The sequence below is a fragment of the Hirundo rustica genome, chromosome 3 (genome assembly GCF_015227805.2).
Source record: "Hirundo rustica isolate bHirRus1 chromosome 3, bHirRus1.pri.v3, whole genome shotgun sequence".
NCBI classification, from domain to species: domain Eukaryota; kingdom Metazoa; phylum Chordata; class Aves; order Passeriformes; family Hirundinidae; genus Hirundo; species Hirundo rustica.
In genome coordinates, this window is record NC_053452.1 from 51,707,795 (window position 1) to 51,735,270 (window position 27,476).

General features: G+C 40.2%; 1 protein-coding gene across 6 annotated transcripts in view; it reads left to right on the forward strand.

Annotated features, from left to right (window-relative positions):
• ARFGEF3 (ARFGEF family member 3) overlaps positions 1-27,476 on the forward strand; it is an 87,982-nt gene that overhangs the window by 37,817 nt on the left and 22,689 nt on the right. For 3 of the 6 annotated variants that reach the window (XM_058419588.1, XM_058419587.1, XM_058419589.1), the window contains 19 exons: positions 550-592; positions 1,564-1,642; positions 3,555-3,659; positions 6,341-6,665; positions 8,024-8,136; positions 8,882-9,792; positions 13,046-13,129; positions 14,289-14,455; positions 16,457-16,622; positions 17,999-18,106; positions 18,347-18,562; positions 18,815-18,925; positions 20,294-20,444; positions 20,860-21,174; positions 22,776-22,909; positions 24,435-24,580; positions 25,299-25,478; positions 25,851-25,995; positions 27,079-27,201. In XM_058419588.1, the coding sequence (XP_058275571.1) occupies positions 550-592; positions 1,564-1,642; positions 3,555-3,659; positions 6,341-6,665; positions 8,024-8,136; positions 8,882-9,792; positions 13,046-13,129; positions 14,289-14,455; positions 16,457-16,622; positions 17,999-18,106; positions 18,347-18,562; positions 18,815-18,925; positions 20,294-20,444; positions 20,860-21,174; positions 22,776-22,909; positions 24,435-24,580; positions 25,299-25,478; positions 25,851-25,995; positions 27,079-27,201 (3,622 nt within the window). The remainder of the gene's footprint in view (positions 1-549; positions 593-1,563; positions 1,643-3,554; positions 3,660-6,340; positions 6,666-8,023; positions 8,137-8,881; positions 9,793-13,045; positions 13,130-14,288; positions 14,456-16,456; positions 16,623-17,998; positions 18,107-18,346; positions 18,563-18,814; positions 18,926-20,293; positions 20,445-20,859; positions 21,175-22,775; positions 22,910-24,434; positions 24,581-25,298; positions 25,479-25,850; positions 25,996-27,078; positions 27,202-27,476) is intronic. The other 3 variants (XM_040057492.1, XM_040057487.1, XM_040057489.2) reach the window with 1 other exon arrangement.

Below are 27,476 nucleotides of genomic sequence, written 5' to 3' on the forward strand. Positions count from 1 at the left end.
ATTCAGTTCCTGGCAGTTTGTTATTGATGCTTGAGAGAATTTGGCTTGACCCTTGTTATGCACAATAGGAAGAATCCTATACCACAGCTGAACCAAAGGATGTAAGAGTTCATTTCCATTTCCTGACTGCCATTAATTCTGTTGGTACTGTAACATTAACATTGTCAATGTTCTAAACTCTCTAATACTCAATTGATTTTGGTTTCTAGGTAGTTTGTGAAGGCTAAACTATGCTTTGTTCTCACTTATTGTCAATGCAATTTACATGCCTAATTATTACTAAGTTGTTTTAGGTGTAGGATATCCCTTAAGGACTTACAAAGCTTTCACCTAAATGAGATACAATTTCTGTAAATCTAAATGACTGTTAAAACAGATCTGAAGGAATTTTAAAAAATGTTTTGCAAAAGTTTCACTTAAAAACCCTAACAAAAATCCCAAAACAGATAGAGGACATGAATTTAGGAAAGTTCTGCTATTTAAGTATTGCTTCTATAACATTCCTCTGCCCCTTGTGCCAATTTCACCGCCTTTGTCTTTCCTCAACAGATAGTTGAAAACCCTGACACCTTGCAGAAATTCAAGAGTCAAGGTATTTGCAATACTTTTTTAGTGACTCCTTCCAACCCAGCTTTTTTATTCTTAACTTTCCCTTTATCACCACAATGCTGTTTGATATCATGGGAGTTGCACCTTCAGGATTTCATAACTTCTCTATAGTTTGGTGCTCTCTTTGGTTACCTGCGGTAAGAACTGAGACAGCCCTGTTAGCTCCTGATATTTCCAGTTGTGTCTTCACAGTAATAGCATTGCACTCAACAGTAATAAATTATTGTTTCAAGGCGCTAACTTCTGTAATTAAACAGTTTCAGTGGTCTGGAAAAAGTTTTATTAAGTGCCTTTACTTCCGGAAATGAAACAGATTCACAGAGAAGGATGTGGAATCTAAAAACAATTGTTACTGTGTTTCAGGCCAAAGACATTGTTGATATAATGACTATTTGCCAAGTGATTATTTTACAAGAGAATGTTTTTCTATTCCCACTGTGGCTTAGCTTTCAACGTCTTCTAGCAGGAAAAGTAGCCCCTGGTTTTGACCTTCACACAGGATTTCTGTAGGAGAACTTGTGTGAATGGAGGCTGAAATCTTTGAAGAGCACAAGCGTTCTTTTATAAGATCAGAACTTGGTCAGACATCAGAAAATGTGTAAGAAAGAGAAACTGCAGGGAGAGATACAGAAATTGGCTGCCATGTAGAAATATTGGGGCCAGTCTTTTTTATTATTTAATTGTATGCTTATTTTATTATCAGAATTTGATTTCAACTAACCATCTGTAAATGCATGTAAGCAATTAGTGCTCTCTCTGGATTTAGTACTGCTGCTTTTGCATTTTGTGGCGATCACTGTCCAATCTAGGACTTTTCCTACTGCACCCTTTATGAATTTTGGTAGCCCTGCTCCTTGGTTAGGACTCTGACCAGCTCTGAAAACTCATGAAATTAATTGATGTTGTAATCCAGCTGCTCATATGTAATGCCTCTGATCTTTGTCCTTTTTGGAGGTACTTCAGCCGAGTCTCTTTGCGATGATGTTGTATCTGTCCTCACTGTGCTGTGTGAGAAGCTCCAGGCTGTCATAAAGTGAGTTTTTTAAGTTTATAATTTCAATTCATTACCTGGAGATTGACAGTTGCACTGATGCATGTGATCGTGCTGTTGTAGTTCTGGAATTATGGAGCAAAGCTGTGCTTAAATGAAGTGTTTACTAGAGAAAGTATTGTGCATGATGCATTAATTCAATCTTTGCTTGAAATTAGGAGCTAATTTGCCTTCTTTGTGTAGTGGTCAGCTTTAAAGAGCTTCCAGTAAATCTAATCTCTACGTAGCTTCCATACAGCAGCAAAATACTAATCCAAGCAGAAGTTTTCTTTTCTGGCTGGAAGAACCATCATAGAGAAAATAACAATTACAAGAGCCATAGAAAGGCCTAACAGATACTATATTCAGAATGAATAAATCTGTCCTTCTTAGGCAGCATTTATCCAGTTGAAGTAATTTGTACTATCAAAGAATTCCTCCAATTTAGGAATATCATACACTCTACCTACTTGAAAATGCATGATGTTAACTTTTAAAATGTGGTTGTTATAGACAGTAAGTATGTTTTGTGCTTTACAATTTTCAGAAACTACCAGAGGCAAAGATAGCACAGGCATCTATGTGCAGTTTTTCTGCTGACTTTCTTCCCATAAGTATCTCTAATAACAGCAGGGTAACAGAGGAGTGCCTTACTTAGCATTATTTAATCAGTGTCAGCATCTGGGAAAATAAAATCAAGAGTGCAGGGATCCCTTGTGCATGCCCATGCAAGTGTCAACTGCAAGGTGATGATCATCTGCATTGAGACACATTGCAAGAAAAGCTGTTGGGAAAGAAGGCATCTGTACCTGGAATGCATGTATCTTTCCAGATAGGCATGGACTGTTGTGAGGAAAAACCTATCACCTTTAAATATATATAAGGAGCCAGCAGTTTTCAACTCTCCATAGCCCAGAGTTAGAAATCTAGCTTTGATCCTCAGGATTGAGCGTTTTCTTCAAGGCATGTGAAACAGGTATTGTTGTACTTGGATGCAAATTCATATATGTGAACAAAAGGAGCTCAGGCAGTGACAGAAAAACAGGTATTTCTCACTCCCTAATTTCAATTCAGATAAATCCATTCTTTACAGCTTCCTTGATCTACAATCATATATCAGAAAGTGCATTCCTCCAGCTGTAATCTCTGACTGAAAGAGAGTTATCAAATCCTGGTTTTCATAGGAGTGAAAGCCAAATTGTGGGTGTATTTGCCATGGAGTGCTGCTTTCATAAGGCAGGCATCAACCTTGCTTGTCTCCTGGATCCCACAGTTATCATTAAGAGTAGGCACAGGCACAGTGCATGTTACAAGTCTATCAGTTCTAGGTGTCCACAGCTTTTTTAATATTCTTTCTTATTGAGACTTTCTTTGAGTTTATGGTTCTGACAGAGTAACTAGTAAGGCCCTGAAGGATAGCCATGTTATCATGTGACCTTCTGCCTGTAGGCATTGACTTTTGACCATTGTGGCCATCACCAAGGAAAAATAAATAAACAAATAAATAAATAAACAAACCCACCAGATCAGAGTAGCCTAAACATGCTTCAGATTGCCTGAAGAAACTATCCAATAATCCAAAATCTTCTGTTGTGAAGAAGATTTTTTTCCTGTGTTTAAGGCTTCCTTTCCAAGATTTTAGATTGAATTTGAGTAATTATTTGGGTTTTATTCTTCCTCTTTCTTCACCTTTTTTTTTTTTTTTTTTTTTTTAAGTAGTAGATCACTGCATGTGGTCAGTACAAAATAAATGGGATGATGACAGTGATCACATCATTGTAAATGGATACTGAGAACCAAAATAAATCACTGCTGCAGATTTTGGTATAATTTTCAAGTGAGCTGACGTGGTTATTTTAAAAAATTAAGTAGTCTTTGTTTTAATATGATGTGAATGGCATCTTTTCTTTGCCAGTGACAATCGTCAACTTCAGCTTCTTTACTTGGAGTGTATCCTCTCCATGCTAAACAGCTCCTCCCCCAGCATGCACCAGCACAAAGGATTCACTGACCTAATATGGTGAGTACATCTGAAGACTAATGCAGATACTCAGTTTGTAAATGCAAAAGGACCTGCTGTTCCCAGCCTTGCAAAAAAACCCTGTAAAAAGTCTCCAGGTGTGAGCAGAGCTTGCTGTTAACCTACTATCAGTTCTCTCTGTACCTCATATAAAATTGCTTTGGACCGCCTGCTCAGCTACCACATTAAATCCCAGTAGTGAATTATCACTGTAATGAGGTCTAATGGATTTATCCAGAACAGAAAATCTCTTCTGCTTTCTGCAATAGTTTGGATTTGTGTGTGGCATTAAACACAGAGATGCTCTGCTTGTTGTAGGAGGGTACTGTTGAGATTCTTAATGTTCTGATACAATAATACAGGAAGATAAGAAAAATTAATGTCAAATGTGTGCTGGTGACCAGAAATGCTTGTTATGATCTGCATTGTTAGATAAGGTTTGAGGCTAAATAGTCTTAAAGGTGCTTCTATTTTATCAAGAATTCTCCTTTTTAATACACTTCACCAGGAAGGCTTGATATCTTTGGTGTTCATATCTACTTCTAAACTGTTTGATACTGTCACCTCAAAGCACCTGAAATAATCCTTCTTTCCTTGTGATTGAAATAGTGAGGTTTTTATAGCCTGTGGATAATTGAGTCATAGTAATAAAGCAAGAATGTAACTAATATGCAGTTCCTTGCAGTCTGTGCTCGTCTTTTGACCTTGTCAGGTGATTGTATTAAGGAAAGATATATGTGACTGTTAATGACAAATGTGTTTCTTGTGCTTTTACCCTGTAATTTTTGAGATCAAAGTGTTTGACTTGGGTCCAATTCGAAGGATGGAACATGTAGAGGCACCCATAACTCCCCCTGGAACATCAGTAGCTGCAAGACTGGGAGGTCTTCAGACTGGCAACACTTGGCAGTGTTGCACAAGGACCCAGTGCTGAGGCCTCTTGGAGGTCTAACACGAGAGCAGAACTCCCTCTCTCATGGCAGATTCACCTCAGAGGTTTCTGCCTTTGAATTTCACACAACTCTTTGTTTATGCTTATGTGGTAGTCTGAGGGGCCATCCTGTAAGCAAGGTCATTGAAATGATCGCAGTTAAAAGAAAACACTTCCTGTTTTATTTTCAATTTACATCCTTTTGACGATCCAGTTTATGCTGCAAATCTACAGGTGTTTGTATCTGTAACTGTGTACCATGAGGGCAAGCCATCAGGGGTGGGACTTCTTAACCTGCACTGCTGCCAAGGAAGGAACATGCATGCTTCAGCTACCTGCTTAAGTGGGGGGAAAAAAACCCCAAACACTAGGAAGATATGAAGCAGTTTAAATTGCAAACATAATTTTGAACATTTTGTACACACTAATACATTACCTGTTTGGTGAGGTGATCCAAACTGGTAGCTGTCATTACTCTTTAAAGAGCTGTTGCTTGCCTGCACACAGCTTTCACTCTGATGGGCACTTTGTAGTCAGTTCCCAAAGAAGATAAAGAAGGAAGCAGACAGAGAAGATTTATTTCTGTGTGCTGACAGTGTTCTCCATAGTTTGATATTGATAGGACTAAGATGTGTAGGGAATATATTGTTGTTGTAACCTGTGATTATGCTTGCTTTGAGGGTGGCATGTTTCTTAAGCAGTGAATTGTTATGTTTTGAAATGTTCTTGATTGGAGAAATAAATGGAGTAAGCAGATTCAAAGTCATTAGCTGATGTCCTATTAAAAGCTGGTTTTCTTTCTGTGACTTGGGGAAGCTGAGCTGTCTGAAAAATCTTGTTAAGAGAAGCAATGAGAATTCTGGACTGCGTAAAACCTTGAGAAAATCAAATGCAGTTACCTATGAGGATGTATCTTATGAGTTGTTACATGTAATTGGGTGCTTGCTTTAGGTACTCGCTTAAACCTCTGATACATGGGTCAAAACCAGCTTTGGGACTCATTCTCATGCAGCACTTGGCTTCTTAAATTAAGGTCTTGCAGACTGAAGTAAAATGTCAAGTGAGTGAGTGCAAAGCTGAAATAGCAGCTAATGGAGCAAAGTGCTGAGCTGGCTTTGGTTCCACAGAAGAGTGATCTGCTGGTGTTGAATCACTTAACATGAGTGCTCATGCAGAAAGACAGTTGAAGGAGGGATGGGTATTGACTGTATAGTGGCATATGGGTAGTATAGTGCACCCTTTGAGTTATTGTAGAGGTCTTGCATTATGTTCTCAAAAGACAGCCAGAGACTCACAACTAAGGGTGCTTACTAAAATTATGCATGTACAGTTCAGCCTTCTAGTTAACATAGAGTTCTTGTTTAGTCAGGTTTTTTTAAAGTTCCCAAGGTGAACTGAAAAAGAGACACTGAGCAGTGGAAGCCTAGAATTTCTACCTTGTGATAGGCTGCAGCTGGTGAAAGAGGCAGGCATGCTATCCTGCAAAGGGACAGCGCTGTGCAACAATATGAACTTGAAAAATCAGTACCATGTTTCTACAGCACACAGAGGTATTTCCATATGGACTGGCATGCTGATGATTGGGAGATGAAAAAAGCCTGGCATAATTTGTTTTTCTATCTAACTACTGCTGTTTGACTGATCATTAAAACAAGAGTGTGTATCTCATTTAACCATGGGCTATTTTCAATCTGTTCTTGTAAGAGTATTTTGTTTTCCAGTTACCATCTGCTGCTTTTCTCTTTCTCAGGAAGCAACTGTGTCCAGCCCTAATAGTAATCCTGGGAAATCCAATCCATGACAAAACTATCACCTCTGCCCACAGCAGCATCTGCCTTGAGACTGATTCACCTTCCTCAGGGGTCTCTGATCATGGCCGAGGTTCAGGTTGTTCTTCCACAGCACCTGCCCTTAGTGGGCCCGTTGCACGGACCATATATTATATTGCAGCAGAACTGGTTCGACTGGTGGGGTCAGTGGAATCCATGAAGCCCGTGCTACAGTCTCTGTATCACCGGATATTGCTTTACCCACCACCTCAACATCGAGTAGAAGCCATCAAAATTATGAAAGAGGTAGGGTAATCACATGTGCAAATCCAGGCACGTAAAACAAAACATTTATTTAACAGTTAGTGTTGCTCATATGTGTACACCAATGCACTGCAAGCCTTCCCACCTAGGGATGTTGAAATTTTCCTTTCTGAGCACACCTGGTGTATCAGCACCACTCTGACAAATAGTTTGATGAAGTTGTAATAGCTGTATTTATCTCCGTAATGCAGGCTACTGTGGCAGCTCTGTCAGTGCTCATGCTGTGGTGCTGCATGGAGCAGATCCTATCACTGAGTCAGGACTGCTCTTTTGGGTGAGATAGAGCATAACGATCCAGTTTGCAACTTCTTCGGCATCTTTCCCCAGACACATCTTCACACTGTGGTTTCCAGGCATTAAGATGAATATATGCTTTGATTACGTGCCAGGTTTTTGAAATCCAGTTTCTTGGAGCTTTTTTGGAATAGATACAAGAAAGCTGCCAAGGGCTTCAGAAGCCATTTCAAGACCAGTCCATTCTGGCCTCTTGTCCAATGTCTCTGAGAGCGCTAGAACTGGAGCACTGGAAGACTTGTTTAAGCACTAGCTGAAATCATGGACTTTTCCATTCCACATAGGCACTTTTCTTCTCATGTTGTGGAACACAAAGAAATTTATGTAATTTGTAGGAACAGTGGTATCTCCTAGAGAATTTTTCATCTAGCTTGTGCGTACCTAAGCTGTTCTATTTCTGAAAAATCTCTCAACACCACACAGCCACCCACTTGGCTCCTGTCTAAACTAGGAGTCGCCCTGTCCTCATCTGTCTCTAATTTTAAACAATAGCAAGATGATAACTGAAGTTTTAGGAGAAGCTTAGTCTAACGTTTTGTGCAGGACATCCTTGTTGCTTCTTTAGGCTTAATATATGCCTGTTTGTATTTCCTGTTGGGCATTAACAAGCCACTGCTAGGTGGCACCTTCACCTAGTGCAGAAATCACTCTGCCTATCTTTGCATGACTCCATAATTTTGTAACTAGGTGACTGAGAAGAGAGGCTTCCTTTGCTATAAACTATAATAAAAAAATACTTACGCAGGCATAAAAATTGTCTTGTGTGCAGTATCAGATAAAAAAAAAATCAATCAAAAATGTAAAGCACTGGACAACATTCTAAATCTGATTCTTGCTGATTATTCTCCTTTACTTGCTTTTCTGCCTCTAAAAAGAGGAAAGGTAGTTTTAATAAGTAGAACATCAATGTGCCATTTTCCTTCGCTGTGAGAAATTACAGTGGTGCTACCTTGGGTTCCAGGACTTGATAGAATTATGACTTATTTATTGTATTTAAACAATGCTTATATAATCTTCTACTTAACTTCTGTTTCCTTTCTTTACAGATACTTGGCAGTCCTCGGCAGCTTTGTGATTTGGCGGGGCCCTGCTCTTCTGAGTCAGAATCCAAGAAGAGGTCTATTTCTAAAAGAAAGTCCCATCTGGATCTTCTCAAGCTGTATGCTTTGTTTCCTCCTTTAGCCTCTTATGTCTTAAACCTATTCACAAAAAACACTTAAAGCAGTTCAGGGGCATACCCAGTATGAGCCAGGGTATCTGCCTGGTTAAATGAGCTCTGAAAATGGAAAAGGTGTAAAAGCTTTTTCCTGGTTTGTCATCAGCCTGGGCCTGTTTGTAAAGACGCAGATAACTACCTTGTTAAGTTTCCCAAAATTCCCAAATATGTTGGTTTACCGATGAAAATTTTTGGGTATAGGTCCTTAAACTTGCAGTGAAATAAATGTGTGTTTCTTTAGAGGTATATTTTCAAGATTAAGTCGAAGGAGGTAATAAAAAATTTAAACATTGTCATATTGAGCAAGAAGGGTTCTCAGTTCTCACAAAGATCATGTCTTGTAGATAAGATCATTTTCAGGACACAGATGGCCTTTAAATTTAGTTCAACTGGGTGTTGAGATTTTTTTTTTTTTTTAGTTCAAGTGCTTGTCTGTAAGAGAGAACATGCTGTGCATGCTGGTATAAATGCATGGTAACTTTCCTTTGTTGGCACTCTCTTTACAGAATGACTGTGTTTGCATGGGAGACTTAATAATTTCTTCTTACACTAATTGTCTTTCTCAGGAGTAGTCTTAAAGGATAAGTTCACTTCTTTTTTTCCTGGTTAGGAAAAGATTGTGTTGAATGACAGTGATGTGCTCGCCATACATGTTGCATTGCTTAAATAAACTCTGTGTTGATTGTAGTATCATGGATGGGATGACGGAAGCGTGCATCAAAGGTGGTATTGAAGCGTGTTATGCTTCAGTGTCCTGCGTCTTTGCCCTGCTTGGAGCGTTAGATGAGCTGAGCCAGGGGAGGGGTCTTAGTGAAGAGCAGATCCAGCTGCTGCTCCAGCGCTTAGAAGAATTGAAGGATGGAACTGAGACAAGTAGGGACTCCATGGAGATCAATGATGCTGACTTCAGGTGGCAGAGACGCATCCTGTCCTCAGAAAACCCTGCCTGGGAATCAGGAAATGAGAAGAGTCCTGATATCAGCATTAGCGTTACCACGGACACTGGTCAGACTACTTTGGAAGGGGATCTGGGACAAACAACTCCAGAGGATAATACAGAAAATCAAAAAAACTCCCTGCCGTCTCCAGCTGGACACGAAAGCAAAGAGATTCATTACAGAGAACCAGAGTCAGAAACCATTGACCAGCCAGATGTTGTTCAAAGAAGCCACACCATAGTCTATCCAGATATAACTAACTTTTTATCAGTTGATTGCAAGACCCGGTCCTATGGATCCAGATACAGTGAAAGTAACTTCAGTGTGGATGACCAGGACCTTTCTAGGACTGAGTTTGATTCATGTGATCAGTATTCCATGGCAGCAGAAAAGGATTCGGGCAGGTCTGATGTCTCAGACATAGGCTCTGACAATTGTTCCCTGGCTGATGAGGAGCAGACTCCACGGGATTGCCCAGGTCACAGGTCCTTACGCACTGCTGCTCTCTCTCTGAAATTGCTGAAGAGCCAAGAAGCAGACCAACACAGTGCACGGCTCTTTATCCAGTCACTTGAAGCGCTTCTTCCTAGGCTTATAGCTCTTCCCAGCATAGAGGAAGTGGATGGAGCACTGCAGAGCTTCTCTTCAACGTTCTGCTCAGGTTTGCAAGCAAATATTTACTGTCTTACCAGCATGCACACTCTGACAGCACTGTACACAAGATTCCCTTATAGGATTTCATTTTCAGAGAACATACCCAGAATGAGGAGGTTTGGGCTTTACACCATACATTCCTCCGCAGGAGCACATTTCATTTAGGGCGGAGCAAACTGAATATGCAGGCACTGATTCAAAGGGAGGTAAATCCATTGACTCTTAACAGGCTCTGGATTATGTGCTGAATCAATAAAGCAAAGGAATTTGTTGTAGCACAATACCTCTTTGCAGGTTTGTGAAAATCTATTGAGAAGCTTTGCACATGGTGTCATTAAAGAGAGGTCAAGGTTGCCCCTTAGCATGAGAGGGGTGGGGGAAGTACCATCACCTGTTTGTAATGAGATATAAGTTGCTTAGTACATCACTGCACTGTTATTATTAGTAATGCCAGCCTCGCAAAGAGGGTGGTAACAATTGCACAGCAGTAAGCTCTAGAAAGGATAGGGAAATAGGAGAGTTTGTCTTCACTCTTTTGTTTTTCTTAATGCTGCTATCTAATGTGACAGGAAAATCAAAGTTTAAAGCCCATACCAAGTGAAAAATTACGATCTTGCCTTCTAAGAGATGAAATATCTTCAGTTTTTCATAATTAGAACATTTGGGATCTTGACCTGTAAAACAAACAAAAAAAGTAATGCAAAGGCTTGCTTGTCCTGTTGATAGCATATTTAAAATGTGTGCAAACATGTATTTTTAGAATGGTTTTGCTTTCCTAATAGTGGCCAAAATGAAAACGTTTGATATGTTTCTGTTTCTTTAACTTATTTCACTGCATTTGCCTTTCCTGTTGCTTGTCTCCTAATCATTGCTTCATTCATTTGTGCTCTCTCACACACATTAAACTCATACAGAGTCAGAAGGGAGGACTCTTCCCATCGTCATACAGCTTAATTTAGATATGAAGCTGGGTGAATGAGATGATAGTCCTGATAGCCTGTTTAAATGCTACCCAAATAAACCCTAACTCAGGAAGATGATAAATGGTATTCTTAAGAAACACTGGCCATTTTATATCACAGAAAGGAAATACCTTAAAAGAGGCACTGATGTTAACTACTTTCCTAATTGAGGGGTTCAAGAGCGCCCTTTCTGTCACAGGTATTTCTTTTTTCCTGAAAGAGGGTAACCTTGAGGTTATGCTAAAGGACCAGTGCTAGACCTCTAGCTCAAACCTATGTGCAGCTGTTCCCTTGTGCATGAATGAGTATGCCACTTCTTTTCCCTTTTGTCTGTACAGTCTTTATACAGTGCTTTAAAGCTTTGGAAGATGTGGATCTGTGAGGAGAATTCTGGATTTTAAGGCTAAACATAGCTTTTCTTGGCATTCAATATGAGTAATACAGTGAGAAAAATGGAAGAATGTAACTCAATTTCAGCATTAAATCCATTTTTTGTGGTTTACATATCTTGAAAAGATACCTAGTCTTGAACTTAGATTGTTGAGAGATACCTTTCACTTTTCTAAGAAAGCCACCCCTGTGGCTAAGTCTGTACTTAAAAATGTACACCACATTTCCAGATGGATTTGGTGAAGTACTTGTAAAAGATACCATTCAGTCAGGAATCATGGGAAAGTGGAGTAGCAAGTCAGTGTATTAAGACAGCCTGGAAGAGGTATCCTGGAGTTTTCATGGAGATGTGTCTATTGCAAGGGTGTACTTTTATGCTTTTGTAAGATCTGGGCGGTTCCTGTTTCAGTTGGACATCTGGAATGAAACTCAGTCCAGCTGAAACAGTCCCTTAACTCGTACCTCAGATCTTAAGCAAATGTCCATCAGTCCTCCTGAGGGGAGAACTTGTGCTCCTGTGTAGGTGAGAGAGCCGTGAGTTTGAAGACCTTTAGAGAGATACTTATGAAAGTTGAAACAAATGTCAGAGGATAAGAACTCACCCTGGAGAGTTTCTGAGACGCCAGTTAGATCTGCCCATATAAGCAACGTGTAGGTCCTTTCTTTAGGAGTCCCTCATTAGCACCAGCTGCTCAAGGCACCGATTAGGTGATGAAGATAGAGGGATTGATCCCATTCATTGTAGAGACAACATTTATTCATGTATAATTCTTGAAGAATACTTTGGGAAATTTGAGAGTTGGTTAAGATTTGAGTTGAGAAAAGACACAGATGCAGGTCTGAGATGACCTGTCAGTACAGAAGAAGTATTTTTGTGTTTCTGGGAGACCTTCTTTAACTGCTTTGTTTCATTTTTTAATTTTTCTTATACTTTGGAGGTATAATACAATTTAGTACTCTTTCCTACAAGCCAGGTCCTTATATAGATAGCATTGCAAAATTAGAATGTTTTCATAGGATTGAAAGGCAATAAATGGAGGTAGGAATTTAAGGCACTGCTGAGATAAGCATGGAAAAGGTGAAATCAGCTAAGCAAGTTAATTAAATTAAGTAAATTAAAATTTGCAAGTAAGTTGGTTAACTCTAAAGTTAGGAGTAAGGTAGCCCATCTTTCAGTTTTGATTCCATACCTTTTAGAGGGAAGGTTTTTGTGCTGCTATTATCTTCTGTTTCTGTGATCTCAGCATCTCACAAATGCAGTGTTTTCTCATATTTGAGAGGAAGTTAAGGAACATGTTTTTCCCCAGCTCTTTTTGGTACTCAAATACATGCCCTCAATGGAGTATCCACTCTTCTGTGCACTTCTACACCTTCCTTTTTAATTGCAAACTTGTATAGGAGGTTGCACATTTTAAAAACCATTTTAATGCAAAATAAAGTGGGATTTTTTGGTTTGTTTTTTGTTTTGGTTTTTCTTTTTTTTAAAAAAAAAAACAACAAAACTGTTACATATGTCTCTGCCTTGAGGTTTTTATTACTTCAGCAAGTTCTAATACCTGAGGTACATATTTAAGAGAGATAAGACAAAAAAACAGTGGGAGATGAGATATCTACATCAATATCATGATCCTCCATCCGACAGTGTTCAGATGCATCTTTGTTTTGATTAGGAAATCACTAAAACTACTCACAGGCTACTTTCAGGCACCTGGTTGCAGTTTTAGTGCTAGGTAAAGGTTCTCTGTCAACATTCACCATGAGAAATCTACCACAGGCCAGCCTGTGTGGGTGTGGTTTGTGGCCAACCCTATCACCCTTCTTCCACAAAGGTTGCTCCCTTGAACAGATAATAATTTTTTAGACCCACCCTGGAACAGTTACTCTCTCTCTAAATCCACCCTCAAACAGTTACTCACCTTATCCACGCCCCCAAAGTGACGACAGTGGAAAGTCCGAGAAGGCAGCAGCACAGAGCTTTCAAACCCTCACGAGGCAAGAAAAACATTTGCTTCTTTTCTGTGTGTGGATTTTTTTATTTTTTTTTTTATGTTAATGGTTTGTTGTATTTTGTCTAAGAAGAGGTATGAGCTTTAAGGTGGGAGGAATATATTCACAGTAAGCCACTGCAGCAGTTAACAAATGACACAGTTTTGTTTCACCATGTAACTAACCTTGGAAGCTGTTTTTGTTCCATTTCAAACATCCCTTTGGGATAAAGCTGACTTCTTAATCTTCTCTAATTGACATTATATGAATGGATTTCACAGTTGATGTGAAAACCATGAAGTACTGTTAGTCATATGGATGGATCTGGTATTTCTGGGTTTTTCATAGTTCAAGTTACAGATCATGGGGATTCAATTAGGTGTTGCTTATAGTTGATTGATATTTTTCTACCGGTAGGTCAGCTATTTACCATCCATGGGAAGAAGAGATTGTGCCCCTGAGCATGGTTGTAGGCTTCATACAAACAGTGTTTTCAGGACTAGTGAGTACTTTACAGGTGGTTTCTGGGTCTGGCAGAAGTGGAAGTGCTCAGCTATTTAGAAAGTAGGCCTTGTGTGAGATAAATAGGGCTTGGAGTTGTAACTAGTTCCAGCCAGCTTGGCCCCAGATATTTGTCCACATACCTCTAGGCCATGGAGAGAATGATGATTAAAGACTGATCTTGCAAGGTGTAGAGCACTCCAGTCCCCATCCAGCAACTGACTTAGCCAGAAGAGGTTTACTGGGGGGCTAAAAGAGATGTAAACCTCATTAGCACCATTTGGTGCAGTGTTTTCTCAGTTAAGTACACAGGCTTTGGGTCTGCTCCTGTCCACCTCACTTTTCCAATTAGCATTGCAGATGTATCCTGCCCTTTGCTTTACACTTGACTGTCATCCCAATGAATGCTGGTGCTCCTTGCTTTTTTCAAATCCAGCACGTTGTTTTGCTGGACTGTGACTGGAGTGTTCAGTTTGTCTTGCATTCTAGATGAGCTACTTATTTTTCTATTCCCTATTCTAGTATGTTTAGTAGAGTAATTTCTACTGATGATTCATTAACTATTCTAGCAATCTGTTGTTGCCAAAATGATAGGGATAGTTTCTGATATTTTTCCAGGAACAATCTGTATAAAATATGAGAGCTCACATGGTATTTTTGTTAGGTATGATGCACTCACCAGGATTTGAGGGAAACCTAAATTTCAACTTCCAGACTCTGATGAATGCAGACAGTCTCTACGTGGTATCACATTACACTTTGCTGCTCAACCTAAAACTGGCAAACTCAGATTACTACAGGAAGAAGCCTGCCCAAGCCCCAGTTTTGCTGGTAAGTTGGGGAATATGGGATAATTGTTTTTAAAAAATGATAATTCATTTTGCTTCCTTTCACATAAACCAGCCCACACATAAAGCCTTCAGGCTGCTTGCTAAGTGGAGAAATAGTAATTGCAAATGAAGGGTTCTCCAAGCTGCTTATGAATCTTGCATGATAAGTGTTGTGCATCTGAATTACACTGTGATTTGGTGGGAAGGAATGCTGTGTACTGATTGTCATTAAGGTTGCCATCATTTTGATGGTTAAACTATTTTCAGAATAGATGAGCATCATGTGATATAGCAGGTATTGTCTCTTGATAATGTGCATGAACATACCTTCATCTTGCAACTGGGGTTTTTTACCTAATAATCGATTTGAATGAACATACCTTCATCTTGCAACTGGGGTTTTTTGCCTAATAATAGATTTGAATTTCTGTAGATGAAGACATGAGAAGCTAAAGTGAAAAATAAGTAGGTCTTAGTAATGTGAAATTATGATTTTTGTTACACCTGGAATTCCTCAGCTTTTTTAAAATCATTTTGAAAACTGTAAGTTATAAAACATGGATCCATATTTTTCAACTTAGTTGCCCAAGAGACATTGTTTCAGAGTTTTCTAAAAAAAAAATAAAAATTGTTATACATGGAAAAAATAAAACGGTGTCAAAATGTATAATTATTGCTGAACTTCCAGTGTAAGAGAGTTTATAATCTAGATCATCTCAAAAACAAATGGAGTTTAACATCATCCTTAGTTCTGGTGTGTTCTGCAGCAGATGAAGTGCAGATCTGTGGCTCAGGACATTTTCTAGAGGATTCAGTGTGTGCAACAGGCTTGAGCATGCCCGAAGTATTCTTAGAGATCATTCTGATAAATAATTGGAGACCAGTTCATCTGTGATGACTGTTCAGTGCAGAAGGGCCCAGTTGTTGGGCAGGCCACGTTAGGTAACACAACTTCTTTTAACTGGATTTGAGATTCTACTAGTGGAAATAGCGAGAGATCAGCATGCCCCATTGTCACTGTGCAAGACCTGTCATTCTGATTTGCATCTTGCATTTACTGCAGTAGGAGAAGGGAGAGCTGTTCATGTTTATGTCATTCTCCACTGACAGAGAAGGATCTGGACAGGCTGGGTTGATGGGGCATGGCCAATTGTATGAGGTTCAATAAGGTAAAGTGTCAGATCCTGCCCTTGGGTCACAGGAACCTAATGTGGCACTACAAGTTTGGGCAGAGTGGCTGGAAAACTAAAATACTAGGGGAAAAAGACCTGGGAGTACTGATGAGCCAACTGAACATGAGCCAGTGTGTGCTTAGGTGGCTGGGAAGGCCAGTGCCATCCTGCCTGGATCAGGAGTAGTGTGGCCAGCAGGACCAGGGCAGGGCTTTTCTCCTTACTAGTGAGGCTGCTCCTCAAATCCTGTGTTCAGTCTTGGACTCCCAGTACAAGAAGGGATATTGAGGTCCAGAGGAGGGCAACAAAGCAGGTTGAGGGTTTAGAGACCATGGCCTATGAGGAGTGGCTGAAGGAGCTGGCATTGTTTAGCTTGGAGGAAAGGAGGCGCAGGGGAGAACTTCTCATTGTCTACAACTACTCGAAAAGAGGGTGTAGTGAGGTGAGGGTAGGCCTCTTCTCCCAGGTAACAAGTGACAGGACTAGAGTCAAGTTGTGCCAGGGGAGGTTTAGACTAGATACGAGGAAATGTCTTTTCATTGAAAGGGTTGTAAGAAAGAGGAACAGACTGCCCGTGGAAGCATTCAAGAAACATGTGAGTATGGCACTTCAGGGCATGGTTTAATGGTGAACATGGCGATGGTGCTGTGCTGAGAGTTGGACTTGATGATCTTTTCCAACCTTAACAGTTCTAAGATTGCAATCCTCTGTTAATTCTTTTCATAACTTAATTTCTATATCTGCAATCCTTTACTCAGAAGTAGATCTGGGGGCTGATGCTGTAGGGCTTACACTGTTGTCTTACATTTGGCATTTATGGTTCTCTGCAGAAGGAGTTCCTGAAGCAGGTCCAGTCCAGTGGAGTGTTGATGGTATTTTCCCAGGCCTGGGTTGAAGAACTGTACCACCAGGTACTAGAAAGGAACATGCTAGGGGAAGCTGGATACTGGGGAAGCCCTGAGGAACACAATCTTCCACTTATCAGCATGCTGACGGGTCAGTACAATATTATGGTGGCAAGGCCAACTTTCAAACATTTCTAAAACAAGCTACAATGACACACTGCTTTATTGCATTACATACAGAACAGCCTGCCATCATGTAATATGTGGTGTCTCCTGGAATTATCAGTAGAGAAAGAGCCAGACCTAGCTGTGGCAGGTATTTGAGTGTTTGTTTTGGCTCGTCAGAGTGGTTTTGAAGCATAGGTTTAAAAAAGAAAATCAAAACTGTCCCTGGGAGACAAGGAGAGTAGTTTCTTGATTCTATCAGCTTCCATTCTAGTAACTTGATACTTGTTAATGGTGAATTGTAAGGCTGCTGTTTTCTTGATGTCATAGCAAAGCCATTTCAGTGTGCCTGTGGTGCAGTACAAATATAAATAGTGACATCTGATCCTGGAAGCCTTCCACAGATTGGACTCCCCTTGGTTCATACTTGAGCTATGCCAGGGATATGCCAAATGGCACTAGAGGGAAGCTGAAAACTTGGAGCACAAGTGCTTAAAAGCTTAGCTTCATTTGAGGGGGAAAAAAATCAAATTTTATCAGCTGAAAGACAGCAGGATGGCTGTGATACTGTGTTGATATAAAATGCACTGTCTGATTTAATGTGTATGGAATTAAAATAGTGTATGCAGGGAGAATACTGGCTTCAGCTGAGCCATTAAGTGGTGATCAAAAGACACTACTCTGAAAGTTTTTGCCGATTGTATTGAGCTCAGTGTTACTTTTAGCTACTGAGCTGGGAAGATGAAAGAAACACTTGGAAAAGCAATACCCAGATGTGGAGATGGGGCTTGTTAGAAAGAAAATCAACCTGGTGTCCCTAACATTAAACTCTCTACAAGAAACTGGTATTTTGTTGTTTTGAAGAAAGGGTTGTATTTCTTTTGCTGAGATTGAGCATGCATAGGTCTACTAAAAATCATATTTAGGACATAGGATCCCAATGCATCTTGAGGACTCAGACTGAGGTCTGGTAACATCTAAATACAGGATTTAGCAAGATTTGCAATACTATACTAAGAAAGGCAGAGATTTAGTGTGTGGTAAGTTCTGAACTGTAAGAAACACCTTGAAATCTCTACTGTAAGTTCTGTTCACTGTGTTACTTGAAGAGGGGGAGAGAGCTTTTGAGAATGGGATATCTTCCCTATTCAACAAAACATTGCTTATACTGGGCAAAGCCTAAAATGCCACAGCTCATGTTTATACCAGGGCTTTAGAAGGCTGCCGGAAAGAGTAACAAAAAAGCATACCTGAGGAGTCAGGAGGGCTAGTACGTAATCGTACGCAGAGCCAGGAAGACGTGGTTTCCTTGTACCATCTGTGTGTCAAATAGTAATCTGATGTTTTTTCATGTTCTGGCAGACATCGATGGCTTGGGCAGCAGTGCAATTGGGGGCCAATTGATGGCATCTGCTTCAGCTCAATCTCCTCTTTCCCAAAACAGGAAGACAGACGATTCTGTTGTTGCAGGTACTGAGACTGTATTATAATTAGTAGTGTGTCTACCAGCATCAAGTTGTTATGTACCAAAAGCATATGCAGATAAATTGTGCCGAATAACAATTTTAAAAGTATATCAGTACATCGTACATGTGAATTGGTATTTCAGTGTGCAGAGGACAAATGTGACTTGGCTTTTTGTCACTAATGATAAAGCTTCTGTTGTGTCATTTTCTAGTAGTATTAGTATTAATGCTTTTTCCTCTCTAGGAATTGCTTTTGCCCGATACATTTTAATTGGCTGTTGGAAGAACTTGATTGACACTTTGTCCACCCCACTGACCGGTCGCATGGCAGGCAGCTCCAAGGGGCTGGCCTTCATCTTGGGAGCAGAAGGAGCCAAAGAACAGAACCAAAAAGAGAAGGACTCCATCTGCGTGAGCCTAGATGGGCTAAGGAGGGCAGCCCGACTGAGCTGTGCTCTAGGTAATGCTGCGTGAGGGATATCATGGCAGAGGCATAAAACAGGATGGTAACTTTCCTTGAAGGACTTTGGGAGAAAGAAATGCAGCATCCTGTTCCAGTTTTGCACAGGAATGTGGATGGTGGAAATATGCATGGAGTACCCTACAGCATAAACATGTCCAGCCAACTTTCCTTGACCCTACCTCTTGTTGAGGTTGTATGGGATTGGGGAGGAAATGTTGGTCATACAGTAATTGTGTTGTTGCTTTACAGGAGTTGCTGCTAACTGTGCATCTGCTCTTGCCCAAATGTCTGCGGCCTCCTGTGTCCAAGAAGAGAAAGAAGAAAAAGAAATCCAAGAACCCAGTGATGCTATAGCTCAAGGTAACTACATGATTAAATTACCTACCTCATCTCATATTGCCTGCGAAGCTACAACTGGAAAGCACTTTGCCACACATAGTGGCATTTCCCTCTGTTGTTCTGCTTGCACCACTTGCTTGTAAGCACATGGGGTGTGTGTCTTCAGTACGTGTCCTGCTGTCCTAGGTTCTTAACATTATGTCCAACTAATTCTATTCTATATGGAACTGAAATCAGTGGAACAATGCATAAGCCAACAGCATTTTTCAAGGTGTGCTTTGTAAACCTTGTGATACTAGTACAAACAGAGAGCATCAGAGAAAAAGCTTATTTGGGGGTTTTTGTGTTGGGTGGTAATATAAACTGAGTTCGCATCACTCTCCCTGTATGGCTTACATATTCTTGATTATCTTTTGTCATCATCATCAGGTGTTTAAAACTGTTTCTGAATCATGTTAAATTAAAATGGAATAAAAAATTGTGCCTTTTTAGTGTATAAAAAGTTCTGCACCTGTAAACCCCCGTTTCAAACATTTCAGTGGAAATCAAAGTCAATTGTTGTCTCCAGTGACTATTGAGAAGAAGTACACAAAATTTCTCTGGTTACGTCTGATTTCTAATGGCAAGAAGCCCATAACAAAACACAGTGTTGCACAAATCACCCTGCTTGGTACTTACATTTGGTGTCTTGGTAGAGAAAACAAAACTGAAAAAGCCTGAGCTTAAACAAGCTTTTGACTGTTTTGCTGGACATGACTGAAGTGAGTTGGCCAGACTATGCTGAAGCAAAGAGGAAGCAGCAGCAGTGGCCAGAGGCCAACAGATCTGTTCTCTAAAAGCTTGCAAAGCTTCAAAACTTGTTTCCATTCCAATGCGACATGAAAACGAAGCTTTTCAGGGATTCTGGGAAAAAATAAATAGATCCAAATGGTTGTAGGTCAGATCAAGATTCGTTTTGCTTTGACAAGAGCTCTTTGGTGAAACTTTCTGTATGGAAATATATGTGAAATCCATAAATGCAATTTTTTTTTCCATAGCAAAGGAGATTTTGGTAAAAATAAAAATCCAGTCAGCCATCTCTGAAGAGAAATACCTCTGTCCATCTGCAGCTGTTCTGTGGGCAACAGGATGTGAATTTGGGGGTGGGTGGTGTCAATCTAGCATTGATTTTTTTTCATGTATATAGGATCAGTCAAAAGGGATTTTAGTTTTAAAGATACTTTAGGTTTATTAGGAAGAAATGGATTTCTCTGATTTTTTTTTTTGTCTAAAATTCATGGTCTTTTACAGATATCACACTGTAATCCTTTGCCTTCACCCTGTATACAAACCAGTGTTTGTTTAAAAGCTGAAGAAGCTAATTTTATTTAATTTTTTTTTATCCTGCAGTGAAACAGAAAGTGGAGCAGAAACTGGAGCAGATGGGGAAAGTGCAGGGAGTCTGCCTGCACACTGCTCATGTTTTGTGTATGGATGCAGTCCTTAATGTGGGTCTGGAGATGGGAAGCCATAATCAGGACTGTTGGCCTCATGTATTCAGGTACTCACCAGCTTTCTCAAAATAGTCAGAATTCATGCCATGTTGCCTGAAAGTAAGGGACCGAGAAAAAGGGCTTTGCAGGCTCTGTGAATGTTCTGTATAAACAGTGTTAGAGTTAATTAACTGCCAGTGTCTCTAAAAGAAAAGATGGTGCTGTTTTCCACCACTACTCAGGGACTAAATAAATGCTTAGAAGCTTGAAAGTTACCAGAAGACTGGCAGACCCAGGAACCTAAATGGGTTTTTCAGGCAAAACTCCACCAAACTGTTTGCTGTCCAGGCACATGGGAGGCCAAAGGATGTGAGAAGAAAGGTTATCTGTGTGTAGTCTGTGAGTTAGAAACCATCTGTTTATGGTTTGAGGAATATGTTTCGGGTTGTTTATTCATTTTTCACTTCTCCTGTGCCTTCTCAGGGTGTGTGAGTACATCAGCACGCTGGAGCACAGCCACTTCAGTGATGGTGCTGCCCAGCCCTCCCTTACCATCACACAGCCACAGCAAGCACCCACGGGGCTGCACCCAGACTCTGAGCCCGGGGAGGCTCCTCAGGCACCGACCCCCGAGCAAGAGACCACCCTCAGCAGCCATCCTGTCATTCAGCCGGTTTCGATCCAGGAGCTCATCAAGGACAGCAGTAAGGGCAGAGCTTTTGACTTCCGTGGAGGCAGTCTGCTGTGTGGTACCAGCGCTGCCAAGGCTGTTCTCACGCTCTCCACTCAGGCTGACAGGTAAAAGTACTGCTGTCAGGAGCCAGAGTCCTTGTTCCCAAAGCAGTACCAAAATGGCCCTTTTTGTGCTGCAGTGGGTCTAATCTTTGCTTGTTGCAGCCACTCGCTTCAGCTGAGTTTCACAGGAGAGCTGCGTGTTCGTCACGACCGGCAGTTTCTAAAAGACTTGGGTTTTTTTTTCATCTCTACAGTACCTGAAAGTACTGAGCTGAGTGTGTCTGTGCGCAGCAGTGAATGTGCCAAGCAAATCAAATGCATCCTGAGAGTGGTGCATTTATTACTTACATGTAAATTGATATGTTGTATTCAGTTAAGCAGAGTGAAGGGGTGTCTTGTCCTGACAGGAAGGGACTGATTGACAAGACCAGTGTCAGTCAGAAAGCAGCTGCTTCTGTCAGGGCTGTGTGGACAGTTCATCAGGCTTCCCCAGTGTGTCCAGAGGAGGAAGGGAACCAAGTACAGTGACAGAATGGCTGTCTTAAATGTCCTTTCATCAGTCAGCCAACTGATATTATTTCTGCTATTTTTTAAGCAGCTCAGGCTACCGTTGAAAAATTCCTGGATTTGTATCCTTGCAGTTACCTTTTTGATCCAACTGACGTTTTTCATCCTGATCTCTGCCCTTAGGAAGGTGTTATGTGCAAATTCAGAGACAAAAGTAATGCATAAACTGCTTGTAGAAATTTGACTCTGGGCATAAAAATACTTTTTATTTAGGAAGATTACAATACCGTTTGGATCTGAGGATTAGAGAATAGCAATACTGTAATTTTAATGATGCTGGTTTCATTTCTACCTTCTACTTAAGTGCAAATGTTTATTAGGACTTAATCACTTGTTTCTTAGGACTGTAGAAAGTTTTTCATTAAAAGCAACAGAAAATCATTTTTGTCAATTTCTGGCTTCACCATATGAAATTTCACTGTAATCTCTGTGGAGCTGCCCTCCAGTGTAACCACATTTACTGTTTTATGTGTACAGATTTTAACTCTTAAATCCTAGGAGCCCATTGCAGCTGAAAATAACAACTCTAGCTTGTATTTGTCACTGTTTAACCAAAACATAGTCCCATACTAACCACTGTTAAAAAATTTAACTCTCCCACAGCCAAAACCAGCAAAATATTTCAAAAAAGCAATTCGGGTACAGTAACGTTAGGTTTAAGACTTGAATTAATTTATTTTTCAAGTTAGGTTGATAACTTCAGGTAGAGCAAACCAGTGTAACTCTAAAGTCAGTGAAGCTATGATGATCTGTGTTGTGAGGACTGGGCATGTTTCAAGTGGCTTTTTGATTACTGGTACATGAATATCTCATAGCAGTAAGGTAACTTGAAAAAGTGACTTTCTGTTTTAGCGCTGTAGTTCAATGTTGAAAAGGTTCTGATTCCCATAGCAATCAACTTTCCACCCTCCAATTAATAAAGCTTCTGGATCGAAGTCTTGCTGCAGCACTGTATAAATGAAAAAGCTCTCAATAACGTAACGTGTCATGAAAAGCAAAATATAGACGCCACGAACAGATAGGAGTTTTCCTCTTACATACACATTTAAGTCTGCATCTCGTGAATTTTTCAGTTACATTCTCTTCTTTACCTACAGGCTTTTTGAAGATGCTGCTGACAAGTTAAACTTGACTGCATTGGCAGGCTTCCTTTACCAGCTCAAGAAGGCTTCTCAGGCCCAGCTTTTCCATTCAGTCACAGATACAGTTGATTACTCGCTAGCAATGCCAGGTAAATCACCTGAAGATCCTGTACAGAGTGTTTTATGTACAATTGTACTGCTTACAGGACTTACTTTATATTCCTACAGATTTTTTCCGATTGAAATTTCAAGGTAATAAATAAAACACAGTATGTAGACTAATAGGATCTTTCTTATTAGAATTATGGGAACAATTTTTTGTCTTTAGAAAAGATTGAGTACTTTTTTTTGAACTGGGACCACATCCACACCTGCTTTGAAACACATCACAGGACATTCACTTGGTTCTTGGACTTTGGAGGCGGGGGGTGGTTAATTGCCCGACAGTATATAATCGTAACTATTTTTGAACCCAGGCCAGTATGGCAACTTGGGTCAACCTAAGCTTAAGAGAGTGGATTTAGGTTTCACATTTGACAGTTCAGGAAATGGGTGATAGAGAACAAAGCACAAAAACAAAGAATGTTAAACAAAGCAATGGGATTCGTCCTGCTTGATTTTCTCCAACAGAGTAGAGCATGTACCTCACAGTACAAAACCTGTAAATTGTGGTTTCCATCACTGTCTCAAATAGAGCAGAAGAATTGGATACAAAGGAAGATAACTTCACGTAAATTTATATTGTGCCTGTAGAAGCAACATTAGTCATAGAGGTTTTGTTCTGTCCTGTGGCAGACACAATTTTTATCTGTGTCTCCAGTTTAATTGGTTTCCTCTCTCCCTGAAATGCTACTTGTTATTTTCTCAGTATGACACTTCAAGTTTTTTGGGTTTTTTGGTCTTTCTTGTCTCCAGACCTCAACATTCATAACTCTAGTTTTAATAAATAGATTTCCTCTTTTCATGTTATGTAGTGGTCAATCGACAGTAGTTTAAATACTGAAATTACAATTAGAATAGAGGAATTAAGTGCTATTTTTTATTTCAAAAGTGTTATGTCCCCTGATTACATCTTTTATTAGAGATAAAAGCTCAGTATATTTGAAATGAGAGGATGAAGTGTCTTTCCAAATGTTGTAAGAGAAATGGAAGATTAATCCCTTTCAACAGGAAATAACAAGTATTGGTGACTAGGGAACAGAAAAGCATTTTCTCACATACTGGTCTTTGTATCCTTTGCTTAGTAAGAAATACAAAATTAAATACCCAAGCTAAATAATTTGCAGTTTATAGTCTTTCCTGTAGATGTCACCAAAACCTTTTATAACTACCATTTTGGGTCTTAATATCAATTATTTAACTCCTTGCTTAACTTTACTGCAGTACTTTTCCAAGCCTTTGTCTTTCATATGTTTGCAAAAAAAGTGATCACTTAAAGAATGTTTAGTAAACTTTAAACTTGGGTCCATCTCCTGTCCTTTTACCTTTTTACCACATTTACCAATGTGTTTTACATTGGTTTTAGGGTTGGTTTTTTTTTTCTTTTTCTTGCCCCCACTAAAGCTTACCAACAATCAATCACATCATTTAATAGTTTCTAATTCCAGTTCAGACACTTAGGGGTCGAGGAGCAGCTGATGCTTAGCTTCCATTTTTTCTTATATTTTCTTGTAGGTGAAGTAAAATCTACACAGGACAGGAGAAGTGCACTTCACTTATTCCGACTTGGGGATGCCATGCTCAGAATTGTAAGGAGTAAGTCCCGCCCACTGCTCCACCTCATGCGCTGCTGGAGCCTGGTGGCGCCTCACCTTGTAGAGGTAGGAATGGGAGACAAAAATGGGAATGTGTGCACGAAGCGACAAAGCTGAAAAAGATGGAGAAGGCCTGATAGCTCTTCAAATGTATAACAACCTTCAATATTGTCAAATCTGCTCTGTGTTGTACGCACTGTGTCATGTATTGCGATACTGCCACCAAGGAGTGTGCTTGTAAGTGACTGAAAGGAGTAGGGACAGCGTGTTGGACTTCGGCAGTATGATACAAATTGCGTCTGGTGAAAAAACTGAAACAACCCCAATGGGCTCTAAGTGACTCCTCCATCTGCCTATATTCCCAGTCAAGGCATCCTTGCAATTCTTCCCACAAAGGGATGCAGGTTTTCTTTTCCCACATAAACCCAGCTCAGCTGCTACCTTTTGAAGGGAAAAATGGTCAAAAGTCCAAACAAAAGACAGAATTTCGCACAAGTTCTGTTCTGTGTGTTTTAGTATTTAATTTGTTTATTTTTAGCTCCACGTGTTTATAACTGTCAGCAAACTTTCATACATCTGTGGACCTCCAGGCAGCTCAGTCTCAGTCATCTGTTTCCATGGCAGTAGTCTCCTGTTTCCGTTACAGTGGGGTCCCTGGTCACATCAGTGGTGAAGCTGTTTTGAAGGTTCAGTAACATGTTGTGCTTACCTCCCTTGAAAGTGTCTGACTAAAAGCAATTTTCTTTTGCTTGGACACAGTCTAATACTTCTCCTTTCCCTGCAGGCTGCCTGTCACAAGGAGAGACATGTGTCTCAGAAGGCTGTGTCCTTCATCCATGACATCCTCACTGAAGTGCTGATGGACTGGAATGAGCCCTCTCACTTTCACTTCAACGAGGCGCTTTTCCGCCCCTTTGAGCGCATCATGCAGCTGGAGCTGTGTGATGAGGATGTGCAAGACCAGGCAAGTCAGCTTGGATCAGTGTGTCTGTATTTGGTCTCTATGCCCATAAGAATGGTTTCCAGAGAGCACTTGGTCCACCTGAGAGTGTTTCCCAAATTCCCTCTGAATGTTGCCCTTCAATCATCTTCAAGGAATTGGGAGTGCTCTGCCTACCTAATCCAGCACTGTGGCAGAGCATAGAAAGAGTAGACCTGGCTTTAAGGCAATTAAAGATTTTCTACTAAAATTTTTTAAAGAATAAATTAATCTAGACTTTCATAGTGAGGTCTAGGAATGTGTTTAGAGACATTCTCATTCCTTCTGAAGATCCATGTGTATATCAGTTCTGTTTTTTGGTTCTCTTTGTTTTTATTCCTCCTACACTGGCTGCAGGTGATCACCTCTATAGGAGAGTTGGTGGAAATGTGTTCTACCCAGATCCAGTCAGGATGGAGACCCCTGTTCAGTGCCCTGGAAACAGTGCACAGCAGCAGCAAGTCAGAGGTTAAAGAGTACCTTGTAGGAGAATACTCTATGGGTAAGAATTTACTGCACTGTTTCAAATGTGCTTTTGATTCCCTGGGGGACACAGTAATTAACTCAATGTATTTAAATGCCCAAACTGAACAGTGTCACTACAACACTCTAGAACTGTACTGAAGTATCTGACTTATTAGTTAGGGTAGGATGGAGAGCATATTGTTCTGACCTTTTATCCTCCACATTTTAACAAATTATTAGAATGAGAAAGAAATGCTTCAAGCCTACTTGAATAATTCTGAGCAAGACAGTAGTGCAAGGCTACTGAGCTTGACTGAGCATTTGTCACTGTCCTGCTGGAGAAAGGACTGTATCCAAGCAGCGTGTCTCTTGTGGACTGTCTTTCCTATTGTACGAAACCTATTGCCCTTATACATCAGGGTAACTTAATGTGATAATCTAGGGAAGTGCTTGTCCAGGCATTTGATCACAAGGTTTTCAGACTCCTAGTGCTATTACAGACCACATTTCTGTAGGAATGTGTGTCCCTCCCAGAGATGTTTGCTTGTATAGAAATATGTTAATATGGGAAAACGCATCTTTTCTGTTCTTTTGCCCCGTTAGAGGATATGTTTAAATGTGACGAGTCACATGTAAGGGATGTGATTTTCCCCCTAAACTTTGTCATTGAGATCTGTTGTGGTTGATGACTGAATGCTGGTGTACACAGCTTTTGAAGACTGATAATCTACTTTGGAAAAGCAAGGCTATTTTGTTACTCTATAGTCTGAATAGTTTTGTGCATGATTGATGTCATCTTGGCAGTTACCAAAAACTAAACCAGAAACTAAACAGAAACTTCCACCAAACAGAAGTATTAGCTCAAACCTGCTCTTACTATTTGAGCAGGCATAAACTGGTATTTGTCATAGACTGGGCAAAGGAGGGAATCTCTGTCACTTCCCTATGAAATGCTACATGAGTTGCCCCAGGAGCAGTCCAAGGTTTTACTTTTAAGATCATTTCTGTCTCTGCCCAGAGTAGAAAAGATTGTACAGATTCAATTAAATTGTTGAAAAATGGTTGGAAAATTTTTTTTAAGGGGGTGCAAGGAAGAGTTCTCATCTTGTTATCTCCACAGGGAAACGCCAGGCTCCGGTGTTTGATGTCTTTGAAGCATTTCTAAACACAGACAACATCCAGGTCTTTGCCAACGCTGCCACCAGTTATATCATGTGCCTTATGAAGTTTGTCAAAGGACTGGGTAAATATTTTCCTATTAAGTCATGATATGTCAAGCTTGATCCCGTAGAAGAGGATAATTCAATTATGTAATACATAGCATGGTAGGAAAGAGAGGGGCAGTGAAGATGTTGAGTCCAGAATGCTTTAAAAAATAAAATAAAATAAAATCAAGACCAAGGGATTATTTCTGCGACATTTTTAATACTATCAGTTCTTCAAGTTTTTATAGCAGCAAAGATGCATCGTACTATTAAATGTCTGCTTCTTAATCTGATCTTAGTTTACACCAGGACT